The sequence below is a fragment of the Stegodyphus dumicola genome, chromosome 11 (assembly GCF_044657685.1).
Source record: "Stegodyphus dumicola isolate Sdum_Otavi_A_Nest chromosome 11, ASM4465768v1".
Lineage (NCBI taxonomy): Eukaryota > Metazoa > Arthropoda > Arachnida > Araneae > Eresidae > Stegodyphus > Stegodyphus dumicola.
Genome location: NC_140778.1, coordinates 135,791,080 through 135,805,837, shown reverse-complemented (window position 1 = coordinate 135,805,837; position 14,758 = coordinate 135,791,080). Strand labels below are relative to the sequence as shown.

The window sequence follows — 14,758 nt, the reverse complement described above, 5'->3', positions numbered from 1 at the left end:
CGTTAAACTAGTTATAAACGAAAACTAAAATTTTGTACAATATTTCCAAAAATATCATTTCATTAATATTTTATAAATGACAAAATTTATTATATTGTATAAATATCTACCACTGCATACTTATAAGTTTTAAACATTTAATGTAGAATTTATGTTGATTTTATTTTGCCCAGTTTTAATACAGTTTTGAAGTATGATAGTTTTGTTACTAGGATAGCATGTATCTGCTAATACAAGTTTAATACATTTCTTGACAAATGTTTCTCTTATTCATGTAATATAATATATAAATCATAAAATAAGTTTTCTTAAAAATAAATTATTATTTTTTATTGGAATTTAAAACAATTCTATATCTGTATGTTAGTATTAAAAAATAATAATAAAATTTTAATGAAGCATTGATTTTAGCATTAACAATTGTAAATATATATATATACACACACGCATGAATAAATGGAAATGCAAGCTATTTTTTCTTACAAAGCTGTCCATGAATATATACTTTCCTTTAGGTTGATAGCCTTTGCATCCTTTGCCATATTCTATCAGTCTAAATGATGCGAATATGCAGAAAATTATGCCAGTGAAATTTTTTTAAATCAAAAACAAATTTCTGTGGAAAATTAAAGTTATAAATTCTAAATGCAAACGAAGGAGTGAATTTGAAAGTTATCAAATAAATCAAAGTGTTGGTAATTTTTGCAGTTTTGCAGAAGAATTTTTATACTTTGCAGAACGGGAATATGATGTTTGGTTTTGTTAGTATTAATTATTACAACTGAATTATTGCAACTTAAACACGTAATTTATAATTTTCTAATTTATTTTGATCATTATTATTTCAGTATATTTCATGTGTCATAAGTCTTTAAAATAAACTTAATTCTCATCATATTTATTAACACAAATTTTTTTAAAGAAGAAAAAGTCGCATTTGTTTTGCTTAGTTGCCCACGAAGATACATGCCTATATACTGAGAGAGAGAAACAGGAGTTATGTTTACTTGCAGACTTTTTCTTCCTTTTTACTAATATTATAGTATGAAAATCAAGGGGGAAATTAAGCAATCCATTTAATTTTGAAGGATGTGATTACTGTAAGATCATTACAGTAAGAAAACCAATCAAAAATATCCATGAATGAACTACTGGTAACTATCATATTATTATTTAAAAGAGACCTACATTCCAATAAAAATGCTTAGTAACATTAACATTTCAGTATCTGTTAATAATAATTTTCATTCCTACTTCCCTATACCTTGAATTTCACTCTTATTATTGTCCACTACTACTCCCTAGACCTCAAAGCATTTAATGCATCTGGAACTGCAATTTGTGTCGTCTTCTACAGCATGCAAGTTATCACCGTTCAGTTTCTACTACCACGAGCAATGATCTTCAGAATTACCGTATTGCGTTGCATTTTCCACCCCACCCAGCTTTAGAACCAGATTCTCAAAATTTAAAAAATATTTGCAGAATTTTCCCCTTTTTAATGCATTCAGAAAATGAAGATCCCAAGATTTTAAAATGGATTTGTCGACATAATGATTGTTTTCGTCATACTAACAAAGGCAAACTTTTGCACACTAAAGGCCCCGTTGAATCTTTCTCTTCTAACTGTTGAATATTATGTCAGGCTAATAAAAAAAATGATCTATGATAGTTAAAGCAAATACCAACTGCCATTCACTGTGCAATTTTGCCATATCAGCTGCATACTCACCTTCTCTAATTATTTATGTATGATCTGAGGCCTAAGAGTTGCAAGAACAACAATGAGAATGAAAGCAATTCAAATTATAAAGAAGTAGAAATGAGATAACTTATTAGATGTTGCAACTGTGTGTATTCCTATTGAACTATAGGTTTCTTTTAAAGAGATAATATTGTGATAGTAGTAGTTTATCCATGATTACTTTTCATTTGTTATACACTGACTACCAATAAGTATTTGGACACTTATGCAAGTGACGATATCTGCTGTCCTAAGGTACGTCACGGACTCCGCCGGTATATATCGTGTAGGAAACAGCATCTGCTTTAGTCGCATGCAAGATGCCTCGCAGTTCGGAGCTTTCTGATTTCGAGAATGGTATAATTATCGGGTATCACAAATGTGGTCGATCCTTAAGGGACATATCTAGCGATCTGAAGTACCCAAAATCGACAGGGTAAAATAAGTGGGAATATGGCATCAAGAGCATTAGGTATCCCCATTTTCTTGAAGCTGTTCACTATTATTGTTTCATCAATGATAGGCCATGCACCCAAAATCCCTTAGCAAATCAGTTAGTAAGATGAAAACGACTACTATGCGGACGAAAAATTTAGGGTAACTCGTTTTGTGAGCGTCTTAAGGAAGACAAACATTACCAAAATCATTAAAACATATTCAGAATCCTGTGCTAAAAGAAAGCTAGGGGGAAAATGTTGTCCGAGTCCCAGTTATTCATTTGGACGAATATGTAATATTGTTTTAGAAATTTAAGGTAATAAATACAATATTTTTCTAATGCTAGAATAGTTCGGGAAATTTATTCAAGTTATGAATTCTGAATATAAGTATACTGTATATTATATTTAATAACTATGGTTGCTTCATTTATGAAAAGATTTGCATATTGGCTGTTTTCGTACAATGAACCTTCTCTAAGCTAGCTATACGTGATTCCTGAAGATTTTGATCTTCAATGATAGTGGGCATGCTAGAGAAGTTATGTTTACTAATTAGTTATTTTATGAGGAATGCTGGGTAAATTTAAAAAGTGGTTGACAGGGGTAGTTTGTCGTAATGAGACGGTTCACTGTAATCTAATATTTTAAAGAATTTAAGCTGTTCTTAATTTCTTAAGATATTATAAAGAAATATGATTAAAAGTGTTATATAAGCACACGTTTAAAACATCTATTAAAATAATTTTTATAAGCTTTTTAAGAGCATGGTTATGATTTTTAAAAAATGTTTTTTTCTTTATTTAGGAGGCATGGTTTACAAAGAGGGAAAAACCATTCATTTTTTCCAAGCAGTCGAAACGAATTTTTATGAAATATTATATTGTGTTATTTGTGATTAATTCTTTTTTTCAGATTTTATGTAAAATTTATGAATTAAGTAAATTATTTTTACTTCTGCATTTTAATTAGCATATTATTTGCTTCATAATATTTCACAATAAAATTATAAATTCAATAAACTTCTTAATTAACATGCTGTAATATATATATATATAGGGCATAAAGTTTGTTTTCTGGTGTCACATGTATATTTCACAATTTTGTATGCAAATCTCGAACTTTATAATAAATAGGAATACTTTTTTAGTATCACTTTCTAAATGGTAAATATTAAGCTTAAATTTATAACATATCATGTTTGTAAAAAAATTATAGGTAAAATTAAAATGCATTAAATTTTAAGCTAAAGTGAAGTATTAATTTTTGAAACAAATTTGTTAAAGGCATAATTGTATTAAGCATTAAGAATTTTAATGGAAGCAAGGCTTTGAAAATTATGGTCAGTTGGTGAAGTTTTATACTTATTCAAAAAACATGACATTAGGCTTTTAATGAAAGACTTCTATCTGTTAATTCAAAGGAAATTATTTGAAGGTAAGTTAAAAACGTTATGCATTTACCATCTATTATTTCAAACAATAGCACACTGTTGACAAACACTAAGTGCAGATAAGAATAAAAAGATTAGTTGGACGTTGTAATGCAAGCTTATGAACAAAATTTTGAATTCCTTGTAGTAACAAAATGAAGTTCATTGCTATGTTGAATTCTTTAATTTACTGAAAATGTCATTTTTTAGAAGAAGAGAATATAATATTTTTGAAACATAAAGAACAGCTGTTCTGAGTTCTTCATAGAAATATTTCACAAAATGTCTTTTACAGTAATAATATGATCATATCAACATGCAACATGTTTACTCATATAAGTTAAATCTAAAGCAACATGTGTCTATTTTAACTAAAATTACTAAAAAGAAAGTTCTAGAACATATCTTAATAATTGACACTAAAACATGCAAATAAAGCATATTGTTTTTTTTCTCAGCTATTTTACAGGCCAAATATAAATTCCAAATGCCATTTCATTATTTTATATAAAGGATATACATGTAATTTAATGTAAAAAGTAGCATATTAATTTGAACTTAATTATCAAATTAAGCTCAAATCGATTATTAATCAAAATTATATATATACATACAGATATCATTGTTTTACTCAAAACATATTGATTTCAATGTATTTTATTATAATAAGCATCATTTTAGACAAAAATCTATTACTTTTATAGACATATCCTTTAATATTTCATCTATGAAAAATATTCTACACACATATATAATTACTTAATGAGATATTAGAAGGAAATAATCTGAAACCTTTACAGATACAACCATTTGAATTTTACGTAAGAAAAGTATCTTCTACTCACATAATAACTTGCTGAAATAATACAAGCAAATAACCTGTAACGGTTACAGATATATCTGTTGAGATTTTACATGAGAAAAATAGTTCTTTTTACATAATTATTTGCTGTAATATTACACGCAAATAATCTGTAACCATTACAGATATATCGTTTGGGAATTTACATGAGAAAAATATGTTCTACTTACATAACTATATGCTGTGATATTACAAGAAAAAGATCTGTAACCATTACAGGCAAAACTCTTGTAATGTTACAAAGAAAACACCTGCTTCTGTTACTCAAATAACCCATGGCATCCCAGTTTCCATGAGTTTTCTTAGTAACCTTGCAGATTTTTTTTTTACAGTGCAGCGGCCGAGCGGTAAAGTCGCTGAACACTGGTAGTTCGGTCCGAGGTTCGAATCCCGCGAACGGGCTGGCTGCATGGGTGTTTTTGTGGTTTTCACCATGTGTAAGGTGTATACGAGCCAGTTTCCCTTAAAACGTCCTCCACGAAGGCATTCTTCCCCTTAGGCAGATAGCCCTCGAGGCTTTGCCACAATCACACACACACTGTCCTTACGCACAGATGTCATGTAAAAACATTGCTAAATTGCATTCGATAGCCGTCAAAATGGATATTTTCGTTGAAATATGATACCCGAAATATTTCGCGATTACAATACTGCTTTTTTACTTCGTACAAGGAAGTAAAAAAAGTTGGCTCAAAACTTATTTTCCTAAATTCGATCAGTTGTTCAGTGCGAAGTGAATAGAAATTGTGTTTTCGAAGCAGAATCGTTTCTTCAATATATGTAATCTTAAGTAATGAAAGTGGAAAGCACAGAATATTCCGTAGAATTTTTCTTTCAAAAGTTGCAATACGATTCTCCTTCAGTTTTGTTCGCCCACCAGCGGCCGAGCGGTAAAGTCGCTGAACACTGGTAGTTCGGTCCGAGGTTCGAATCCCGCGAACGGGCTGGCTGTATGGGCGTTTTCATGGTTTTCCTCATGTGTAACGTGTATACGAGCCAGTTTCCCTTAGAAAATCCTCCACGAAGGCATCCCTCCCTTTAGGCAGATAGCCCTCGTGTGATTTGCCATAATTGAATAATCCAATCCAATCCAATTCAGTTTTGTCATTGTCTAAGTCTCAGAATTATACGTCGAAACGGGTCTGATAAGTGTTTTGTAAATCGAAACTTCGTTTTTCTCGGAACATGAAGCATATGTTAGGAAAAGAAACACAAAGCATCTGTTGGTCAACACAGTTGTTCAGAAAATCACATTATTTGTTTTTCTGCTCCCAAAAATATTCAAAAACATCTTAATTAGCGAATTAGAATTTCTAGAGATGTTTCACATTCATAAAAATCTTTCTAAGTAGGTATTTATTTCTATTCCAGTCTATCTTCAGCCTCACATTTCAAGGAAATTATTTCATAGTTATTTCCATTTTTTCGTCAAGAGATGGCGTTAGTAGCTTGCCTTCCTTCCATTCTTTTGCATAAGTCAAGTTCCTCTTCCGCCATTTGTAAGTCTACCGCTGATGAAGAAAGTGCTATATTTAAAAACCTTCGAAACTAGTCCTGCAAATTTATGGATATTAGGCTGATTCTTGTTGCCTTAGCATCTCAAATAATGCATTAACTATTTTGCACCCTGGTAGATGCCTACGAAAGAGAAGTTATAGTAAAACAAAAATAATAAGAAAACTGGTAAATAAACTAAAAAGTTCCAAGTTGTAGCCAAAAATTGGAGAAGCTTTACTAGATTTAACTCTTGTATTGGTTTAGCGTATAAATTTTATCTTTCATGCAGAGTGAGTAAGTGTTGCTTAATTACAATTTTTTCAGGTCTGACGGATATTCAGAACGAAGCGTACGAGGAAGTGATTGATGTCGAGAAAATATATATTCACGAAAAATACAGCAACGACGGGAATTATGATTATGATATCGCTCTTCTGAAGTTAGAGGCACCCATCGTATACAATGCCTTTATAAGGCCTATCTGTCTGCCACCAACAAGTATGTATAACTCTGTTCTTATGAATGTCACAAAATACGTGTGCTGATGTATACAATTTATGATACCGTTTCTTTGGCAGTCTTGAATCAATCAATCTTTAAAAACCAAGTACAGACAATCAAGACTCTGAATTAGTAACAAACTTAAGAGAGCAGTCGATTTAATAGTCACTCAATAGTCAGATAATTAAAGCGAAGATCGCCAATGATAAATTGCTAAAGTTAATCATTTAAATTTGACTATGCAATTCGATTGTTTAATTTCGTTATTCAGGCGCTTACTTTTTTAGGTCAATCTTCGGATTATTTTAACTTGGCGATTTTTTGGAGAAATTTTGGCGAGCAACCCTGCTACAGCAACCTGCTAGTTTTTTTCTTTTTTCTAGACGCCATTTTGTTTTCACGAAGTAAAGGCATTTTTTTTTCTTTTTACTCAACATTTTTTCCAACAATCTGCTAGCCGAATTATGCTTATGCTAGAACTTTCATGGAACAAAAGTGCTTAATCATGATGAAGATTAGATGCGAAATTGGGAGAAACTGTAGAATCGCCCACTGCTTGCCGCGTTTTTAAGAATTGCATATAACGGTATCCATGTACACGTCGACCTATTTTCACTTAAAAAAACATCCCAGAATTGCTCAAAAATGGCATTGCGCACACTCTTGACTTTATCCATGTACACATCGACCTATTTTCACTTAAAAAGTCAAAGAAAATTGACAAAAATTCAATTCTTCTTACTCTTGTAAAAAGCACCAAACAAATAAGTGGACGATTCTGCACTTTAGCAGCGAAATTGTTTCCAAGTGCTTATTAGCTTAAATCCCGATTGGAATTTTCCGGAAAATGTTACATTACATGTCTCATGATCTCTCGTTTCTCTGAGACAAAATAATCTGTGATTCGAACTGTGTACTTCTCAGATTATTGCGTTAGTCCTAGCTAGTAACCTTTATAGTCTTTATTTATTCTCTTGCTGCTGTTGCATTATATGATAAATGACTTTTCTATCGAGTTCACCAATTATTTTATGATACTAAAATAAAATCTTATTTTAGCGAAAGCTTTTTTTAAATGTTTAAATTTTCGTATTTTTAGTCTCAATGACCTGTTATCAATCAAATTATTCAATTGCAAAAAAAAAACTATTCAACAATGAGTAATCGCTTTTTTATTTCTAAGAATTCTATAACGTCAAATACCAGCAATTTTGGAGGGAAAAAATTCGGAAAGTTTGTGTTTCTTTGTTGTCAAACTAAGATATGTGAGGAAAACGTTTCAACATTAAATTTTAAAAAAGTCAAACAAATTTTGAAGACATTTCTTCACCACATTTTATTGTCAACCAAAAGTTATTATGTGTGCAAAATGGGAGCTCTATAGCTTATCAGAAAATAGTTTGAAAGTGGATGGCAAAATTTTAACCGTAGAGACAAATACTCTCAGATAATTAAATTAAAAACTTATAAAAACCCTCAAGTAGAATGCGTCAGTGGAGAAAGAATAGATTTCTAAGATTTACTTATTATCAAAACACACTTTTTGCAATCCAAAACATTTTCTCCTGGAATTATGATTCGATTACATAAAAGAACTGCTGAGGGCTTCGGTGCGCTCCAGCTAGAATTAAGATATACACCAGTCGACACTAAAAATGCAACACCAAGAAGGAGTGGCCCGAAAATTGAGCAAGTTTCAGGGTAGACACACGTCACCATGTTACACAAATAATGTGAAATGTCCATCGCATGTTGAAGAAGATATAAGGGAAGGAATCTGCAAAATATTCAGTTTTTGTGCTGTTATTCCTGCTAGGGAAATAATCGTAGAAAATGTTTTCTCGTCTCAGAAGATGTATGTTCTCGTATAATAGCATACAGAATGCCAGGCCTTCGTCAACGGAGGCAGTTCCAGCACACAGACGATTTTACGAGGGGCATGGTGATCGGACTGAGAACGGCAGGTTGGTCCACACGGCAGATGTCAGCTGACACACACCTGGACGCGTCAAAGGTGCACTGGCTGTGTTTGGAATAAGGATATGTGGCAAGTTCGAGGGATGCCGATGCAGCCAGGGTGACGTTAGCAAGCCTGGATCGACGCATCGGCCATTAAGCGGTGGCGCAGGCTCAAGCCATTCCTACCTCAATCTTGCAGCATGTTCAAGACACCCTGGATGTTCCCATATCGTCCAGATCCATTTGCCGTCGATTGGTGGCTGGTGACCTGCAGTCGTGGCGTCCGTTAAGAAAAGAAAAAAAGCCACTGAAGACTGCCATTGACCCCACATCATAGATTCCATTGTCTGCAATGTCCAACGGCTCGAGCGATGTGGACGATGGAACGGCACAAGGTTCGTGTTCTCATATGAGTCACGTTTTTGTTTCTCTAATGACAGTCGCCGTGTACGAGTGTGGCCTCAATGTGGAGACAGATTCAATCCGAAAGTAATTGGGGAGTGCCCCATGTTCATGAAACCAACCGCGCGAGAATAGGACGTCATGGTTTGGGGCGTAATTGCGTACGATTCCAGGTCAGGAAAATCTTAGCCCAACGATACGTGGATGTTGTGCTGTGGCCCGTGAAACTCACTTCCGGGAGTGCCCAGTGCCCTTTATCAGCAGGATAAGACCCGATCACACACTGCTTGTATCAGCCAACGTGCTCTGCAAAGGTGTACATATACTTCAGTGGCCACCGTTCATCCCTGATCTTTCACCAATCAAACGCATTTGGAATGTGATTGAATGCCATTTGAAGACTCTGCCATTTCTGCTTTTAAAAGACGAACTTTGCTAAATGGTTGACGAGGGATGGAGAGCCATTCCTCAGGACACTATCCGTAGTCTCATTGACGTTGTACTTAGACGTATATCTTCGTGTATCGCCGTCCAAGGTGGTCCTATAACCTCCTGAGCCAACGCTGTTCTCGCTGTGTATTATGAATATCATTTCGAAATAAAGATCACATATTATTCTCTCTGTTTTCCGAGTTTCATCAGTTTCTGGCCATTCCTTCTTGGTGTTGCATTTTTAACGCCGGGTACTGTAACTCAAAAATTGAGAAACACCAGAGACGGGGTGTGATGTTTTTCGACGAAATTTAAGCTTTGAGCATGTCTATTAGGTAAAACGCTTCAGCAAATACTCGTAATGTAAACTTCTTTCGCGTTTCTAATTCATTTTAAAGTTAAATAAACATCACATACCGAGAGTGATAACAAAGTGATTAAAATAATTGCCAGATGTTCTTTGGATGCAACAAATACAGGTATGGAAAAAAAAGGAATTATTTTACATGGTTTTATTTTTAAGTATTAAATTTCAGTTTCAATGTTAAATTTTTGTGCAATTATATAATTGAAAATTTACGTAATTCGAGGGTATATTTTAAGTCGTCACACCAGTCCGAAACGAGACTAAAGGCTCTCATGAATGTGATTAATGTGGGATTATTAGATAGGAACTCCATACCTCCCCATTGTCACTTTGCTTGCATATTTACACATTTTTTGTTGTAGTTATTTATCTTACTTTTCTGACAGCAGTACTAGAATTTTTATTGCATCTTAGATACGAAAGTTATGATTGTCCTTGGCTTCTATCTTGGGAACCTTATACGGTGAGAGCAAAAGCGGTATCGCATCCACTAGCTACCCTGAACAGCGCGTCGAAAAAGAAAGACTTTTTTCGGTATTTTAGCTTTCCGGTTATTTATGAGGGACGAAGCTTCAAAGGAAAGATTTTCAGTTTTGTTTCAAAGTGTCTAACGTAGCTAGCCGAGACGTCAGTTATAGTGACACATGTTTCGGCTAGGAACCCGCCCATGGTAGAAGGAAAATCTTAGTTCTGTGAAATATTTCTACTAGCCTCATGCATTCATAAGAATCTGCTAAATTCTGTCCCAGTTTTGAAAAAAATTCTCCCTCCCCAAAGGGAGAATCTGAGGATCTTCCATCTTTCTTCCCTTTCCACCATCCTCCCGAGAGGACTCAACTCCACAGTATTTTAAGTGTTCCATCCCGCTACAAAACAATACTGCCAACAGAGTGACTTTCTTTCTTTTCACCGTCGACGGAACAGCTGTCCCGCTGGGTTAGGTGCTTTTCAGCCTGTTGGATCCCGTCGATGAAATTTAAAAAAATACATGAATAAATATAAATAAAGAGCTTAGTACTGTGAATAAATATAAATAAGGAGCTTAGTACTGTGAATAAATATAAATAAAGAGCTTAGTACTGTGTCCTCCGGGGATTGGCCACGAAACGAGGAACCTTGAAGTGAAAACCAGAACATGGAAAGAAGGTGCATGGTGGGGACTGCTGAGACTAAGCTTAACACTTTTCACTATTATCGTACATGTTAGGCATACAGTTATATTAAGGATGTGCTATAAAAATCAGGTACAGATGTACAGATGACCAAATACATTACAAATTGTGGAATACATTAAATGAGTTCTGGATTAGTCATAATATTAAATATAATTAAAAACCGCAAAACAAACAAAAAAAAAACACAAGACATTAAGTAAATTAATATATGTACAGAGCAGGCTTCTGACGGCACGGTGTCCAAGGAAAGAAGTCACTCCAGGTTGTCAGCAATGCTTTTAGCAATGGTAGTGCAGTCTCTAATGCGGCTGAGCGTATATTTATTCTTAATTGTGTTCTTGAACCAGGCTGGCATATTGATTGCAGTTGGTCTTTTTAAATGCGAATTCCCTGTGTGCGAGCACTCAAACAGATCGTAATATGGGTCGTTCTTCTATAAATTACAGTTATTAAACTGGTGAATAGTGGATCACAACTAAGTAAAGATGCAGGATGAGTTCTATAGATAGCCACTGACTTTCCTCAAGGAAGAGATTTATGTATTTACTGTTCAAAAATGTACTTAGTTATGAGCTGACACATATTATATGCCATGTGCTTTTTAATTCACAGCCACTTTCTCTTGCAGATTTACCACTGGACAGCATTCTGTACAAACCTAATGAAACCGCCATTGCAACAGGTTGGGGTATGGATGTCGGAGAGGATGAAAGAAAACATGTAGCCTTCAGAATGAGGAGATACCCGAAGGAAGTCAATCTTACCCTGCAATCAAAAGAAAATTGTGTCGATTTTGTAAAAAACAAGAGCCAAAATGTGAAATTCACGGAAAGGATGCTATGTGCCGGTGGAGGTAAGCCTTAATCTCGCACTAAAAATTGAGGAACATAAAACAGACTTCGTTCCTTATGAAAAAAAGCTTTACTTAATTTTATTATTAAAATATAAACTCATCAGACAAGTTAATTGTCATAAAACTGAAATGTTTTAAAAAAACGAATTAATCAGAATCTCTGGTTCTCTAACGAAGTCAGTGGAACTACATCTTAAATGCCGCTCTTTCTCATTTGCATTAGCTGTGATTCTAAAAATACACCGGTAGGAAATTGTAAGCTGAAATTAGGAGAGATGGGAAAGCAGCAAACCTTACAAATTTCAGTTATTTATTTATTAATAATATAGAATGCAAACAATAATTGATACAATAAATAACTCTAAAGAAATGCTATGAGAAAATATATGAAATAATAGTCATTAATCAGGTGTTAAAAATTAAAATGTTTCGTTTCCTAATTTTTGTTAAAAAATTTAATCAAATATATATTCGCAGTTCAGACGTTCTAGAATACAATTTTTTTTATAGCAACCCTTGAAATGCATTGATTTGAATGCAAACCCTTGACAACAGCCATTTAACTTTCTGTCAAAAAAATTAAATGGTTGGATTCGCCACCCAAGTTTCCTGACCTAAGGCCTATAGTTTCGCTGAGCGATATATGGGACGCTTTTGGAAAATATATGAAATAATAGTCATTAATCAGGTCTTAAAAATTAAAATGTTTCGTTTCCTAATTTTTGTTAAAAAATTTAATCAAATATATATTTGCAGTTCAGACGTTCTAGAATACAATTTTTTATAGCAACCCTTGAAATGCATTATGATCGAAGGGACAACAGCCATTTAACTTTCTTTAAAAAAAATTAAATGGTTGGATTCGCCACCCAGGTTTCCTGACCTAAGGCCTATAGTTTTGCTGAGCGATATATGGGACGCTTTTGGAAGGACAATGGTGACTCGCGTTTTTTTTTTTTTTTTTTCCCAGAACCCTCGAGAGCCTGGGACAAACGTTACTGATAAAAAGATACCGACTGACACAGGAATTTATAAACTGTCCCATTTCCCCAAAGTCACGCTGTGAAGCTGTGTGAAATTTTCGTAAATATTATGGGGTCCTGGGGTCGCGAAAAAAATCCCAGCGATAAAAAAGGGTCGCGACTGAAAAAAAGTTTAAGAAGCCCTGTTTTAGACGTTCCTGAGCGGATGAGCCTTATGCATGATTATGAGTGTGTACCATGACTTTTGTATAGTATACGAGTTAATGTTTGTTGTTGTATTACATATTGTATTACGTTTATATAAAATTTCATTTAAAACTATTCATCATTTCTGGAGATAATCGACCAAATGAACAAATTCCTTTAATTTTGAGACTAATTAGAATTCTGGGAGAGACAGCAGAGAACCATTGGCAATTTTCAAAATATTTAACAATTCTCAAAGCATGTGTTGTCTACAACAGATTCCAGTTTGGCATCCAAACTAAAGTAATCACAACACGGTGAGTTTGAATCTGTTTAACGAAAATGTACAGCGGTTTGTTCATTTAGATTAAGAATTTCATTTCACTAATTCTTTCCCAAATTAATGAATTTTCTAGGTTTGTAGAGACATTAGGTTAATTGGAAGCAGAAAAGATGAAAAATATGCAACCGCCTTCGCCGGGAATCGAACCGCGGACTTCTGGAATAGTAGGCCCAGCGTGCTACCGTTACACCACGAAGGCACGCTAAGGAAGTGGGAGAAATACCGTATAGATTCTTATTATAAATACTAATTTATCAAACTAAGGGAAATTTCCTGTATTTAATATTTAAAATGTAGTGTCAGAGAGAGATCTTTAAAAATTACCTTGTTTTTCCTTTTTTGAACTACCATTTTATTTTATTATTATTTTAGATGGAGAAGAGGCTTGTCTAGGTCATAGGGGAAGTCCTCTCATGCAGCCACGATTCGATTCTGATGGCAACGTTTACTGGACGCAAGTCGGGATCACGGGCTGGAGCTTCTGGCCCTGTGGCCGCGAAAGTTCGTACGGATATTACACTCATGTACAAAATCTGGTTTCCTGGATAACAGAAACCATCAAACAAACAATAAATGAATAAAGAATACGTAATTTTAAATAAACGAAATTTTTTACGCACCTGGCAGAAGATAAAGAATGATTACTAAAGTGTATTAAATAATTAAAGAATGCAGGCACATTCACATTTTTAAACCACTAAATAACATTTTTGAACAACTCGGAGTTATGAAAATGATTTTGTAACTCAGATTTCTGAACGTGTAGGCAAAATATAGAGAACATATTCTTATCTACTGTTTTGTGTTCAGAAAAGTTAAGTCACAAGAAAATAAAAAATTGTAACCCTCACACTGAGCAACTCAGCGTTCCCACCCACCCCCCAGGTACAGAAACCAAATATATTATTCTGATTTCGTTTATACATCTCCGTTTATAATTATTGTTGTTTTATTTCAATAGAAGTAAAATTAACCGGAAGCATATTTATTGGTCTACAATTACATAAAAACATTTTATTTCAGTAAATTACAAATCATGACTTAATAGAAAATTGATTAGTTCTTTTTAACTCGTGAGCAGTCTTTTAAAAAGAGTAAATTAAATGATATACATCAACGTGCACTGCAGAGTAACTATTATTCGAGACAAAAATAGTTGTTTAAAAATAAACTATTAACTTGTTTAGGCTTTTTGCTTAAAGAGTAATTTTGTTTCCCCACGCAATTGACATAAGGACCAACATATTGAGATCATTTGAATCTTTGGGTCTAAGAAATCGTTAAATATTTTTTTCCCAAAACTTTGGAATAAATCCTTTTACTGATTCCCAGTGTAAAAGAATTCACAGGAAAAAAAGAATACGATTGCAGTTTAAGGGGTGTTTGAATAATCATTATCTCTCATGAAGCTGTGACTGATACAGTATTTCAGGGTGGCATCCAACGGAATCCGCCAGAATGGTTTAGTAATTTTTATACAACACGTTATTGAAAATTCTCGAAACTATCTCCCGAATCATCCCGATAATTTTAGACATAAACAACGAACTTCATGCGCATCATTGAAAATTCTCGAAACCACCTC

The 14,758-nt window shown here is 33.8% G+C and overlaps 1 protein-coding gene across 1 annotated transcript in view; it reads left to right on the top strand.

Annotated features, from left to right (window-relative positions):
- The window catches only part of LOC118186143 (complement C2-like), a 179,423-nt gene extending 165,430 nt beyond the window's left edge, over nucleotides 1–13,993 (top strand). Inside the window, exons 15-17 of the mRNA XM_085827237.1 lie at nucleotides 6,297–6,470; nucleotides 11,437–11,661; nucleotides 13,546–13,993. Of these exons, the coding sequence (XP_085683363.1) occupies nucleotides 6,297–6,470; nucleotides 11,437–11,661; nucleotides 13,546–13,754 (608 nt within the window). The 3' untranslated portion in view covers nucleotides 13,755–13,993. The remainder of the gene's footprint in view (nucleotides 1–6,296; nucleotides 6,471–11,436; nucleotides 11,662–13,545) is intronic.
- The last annotated feature ends 765 nt before the right edge of the window (nucleotides 13,994–14,758 follow it).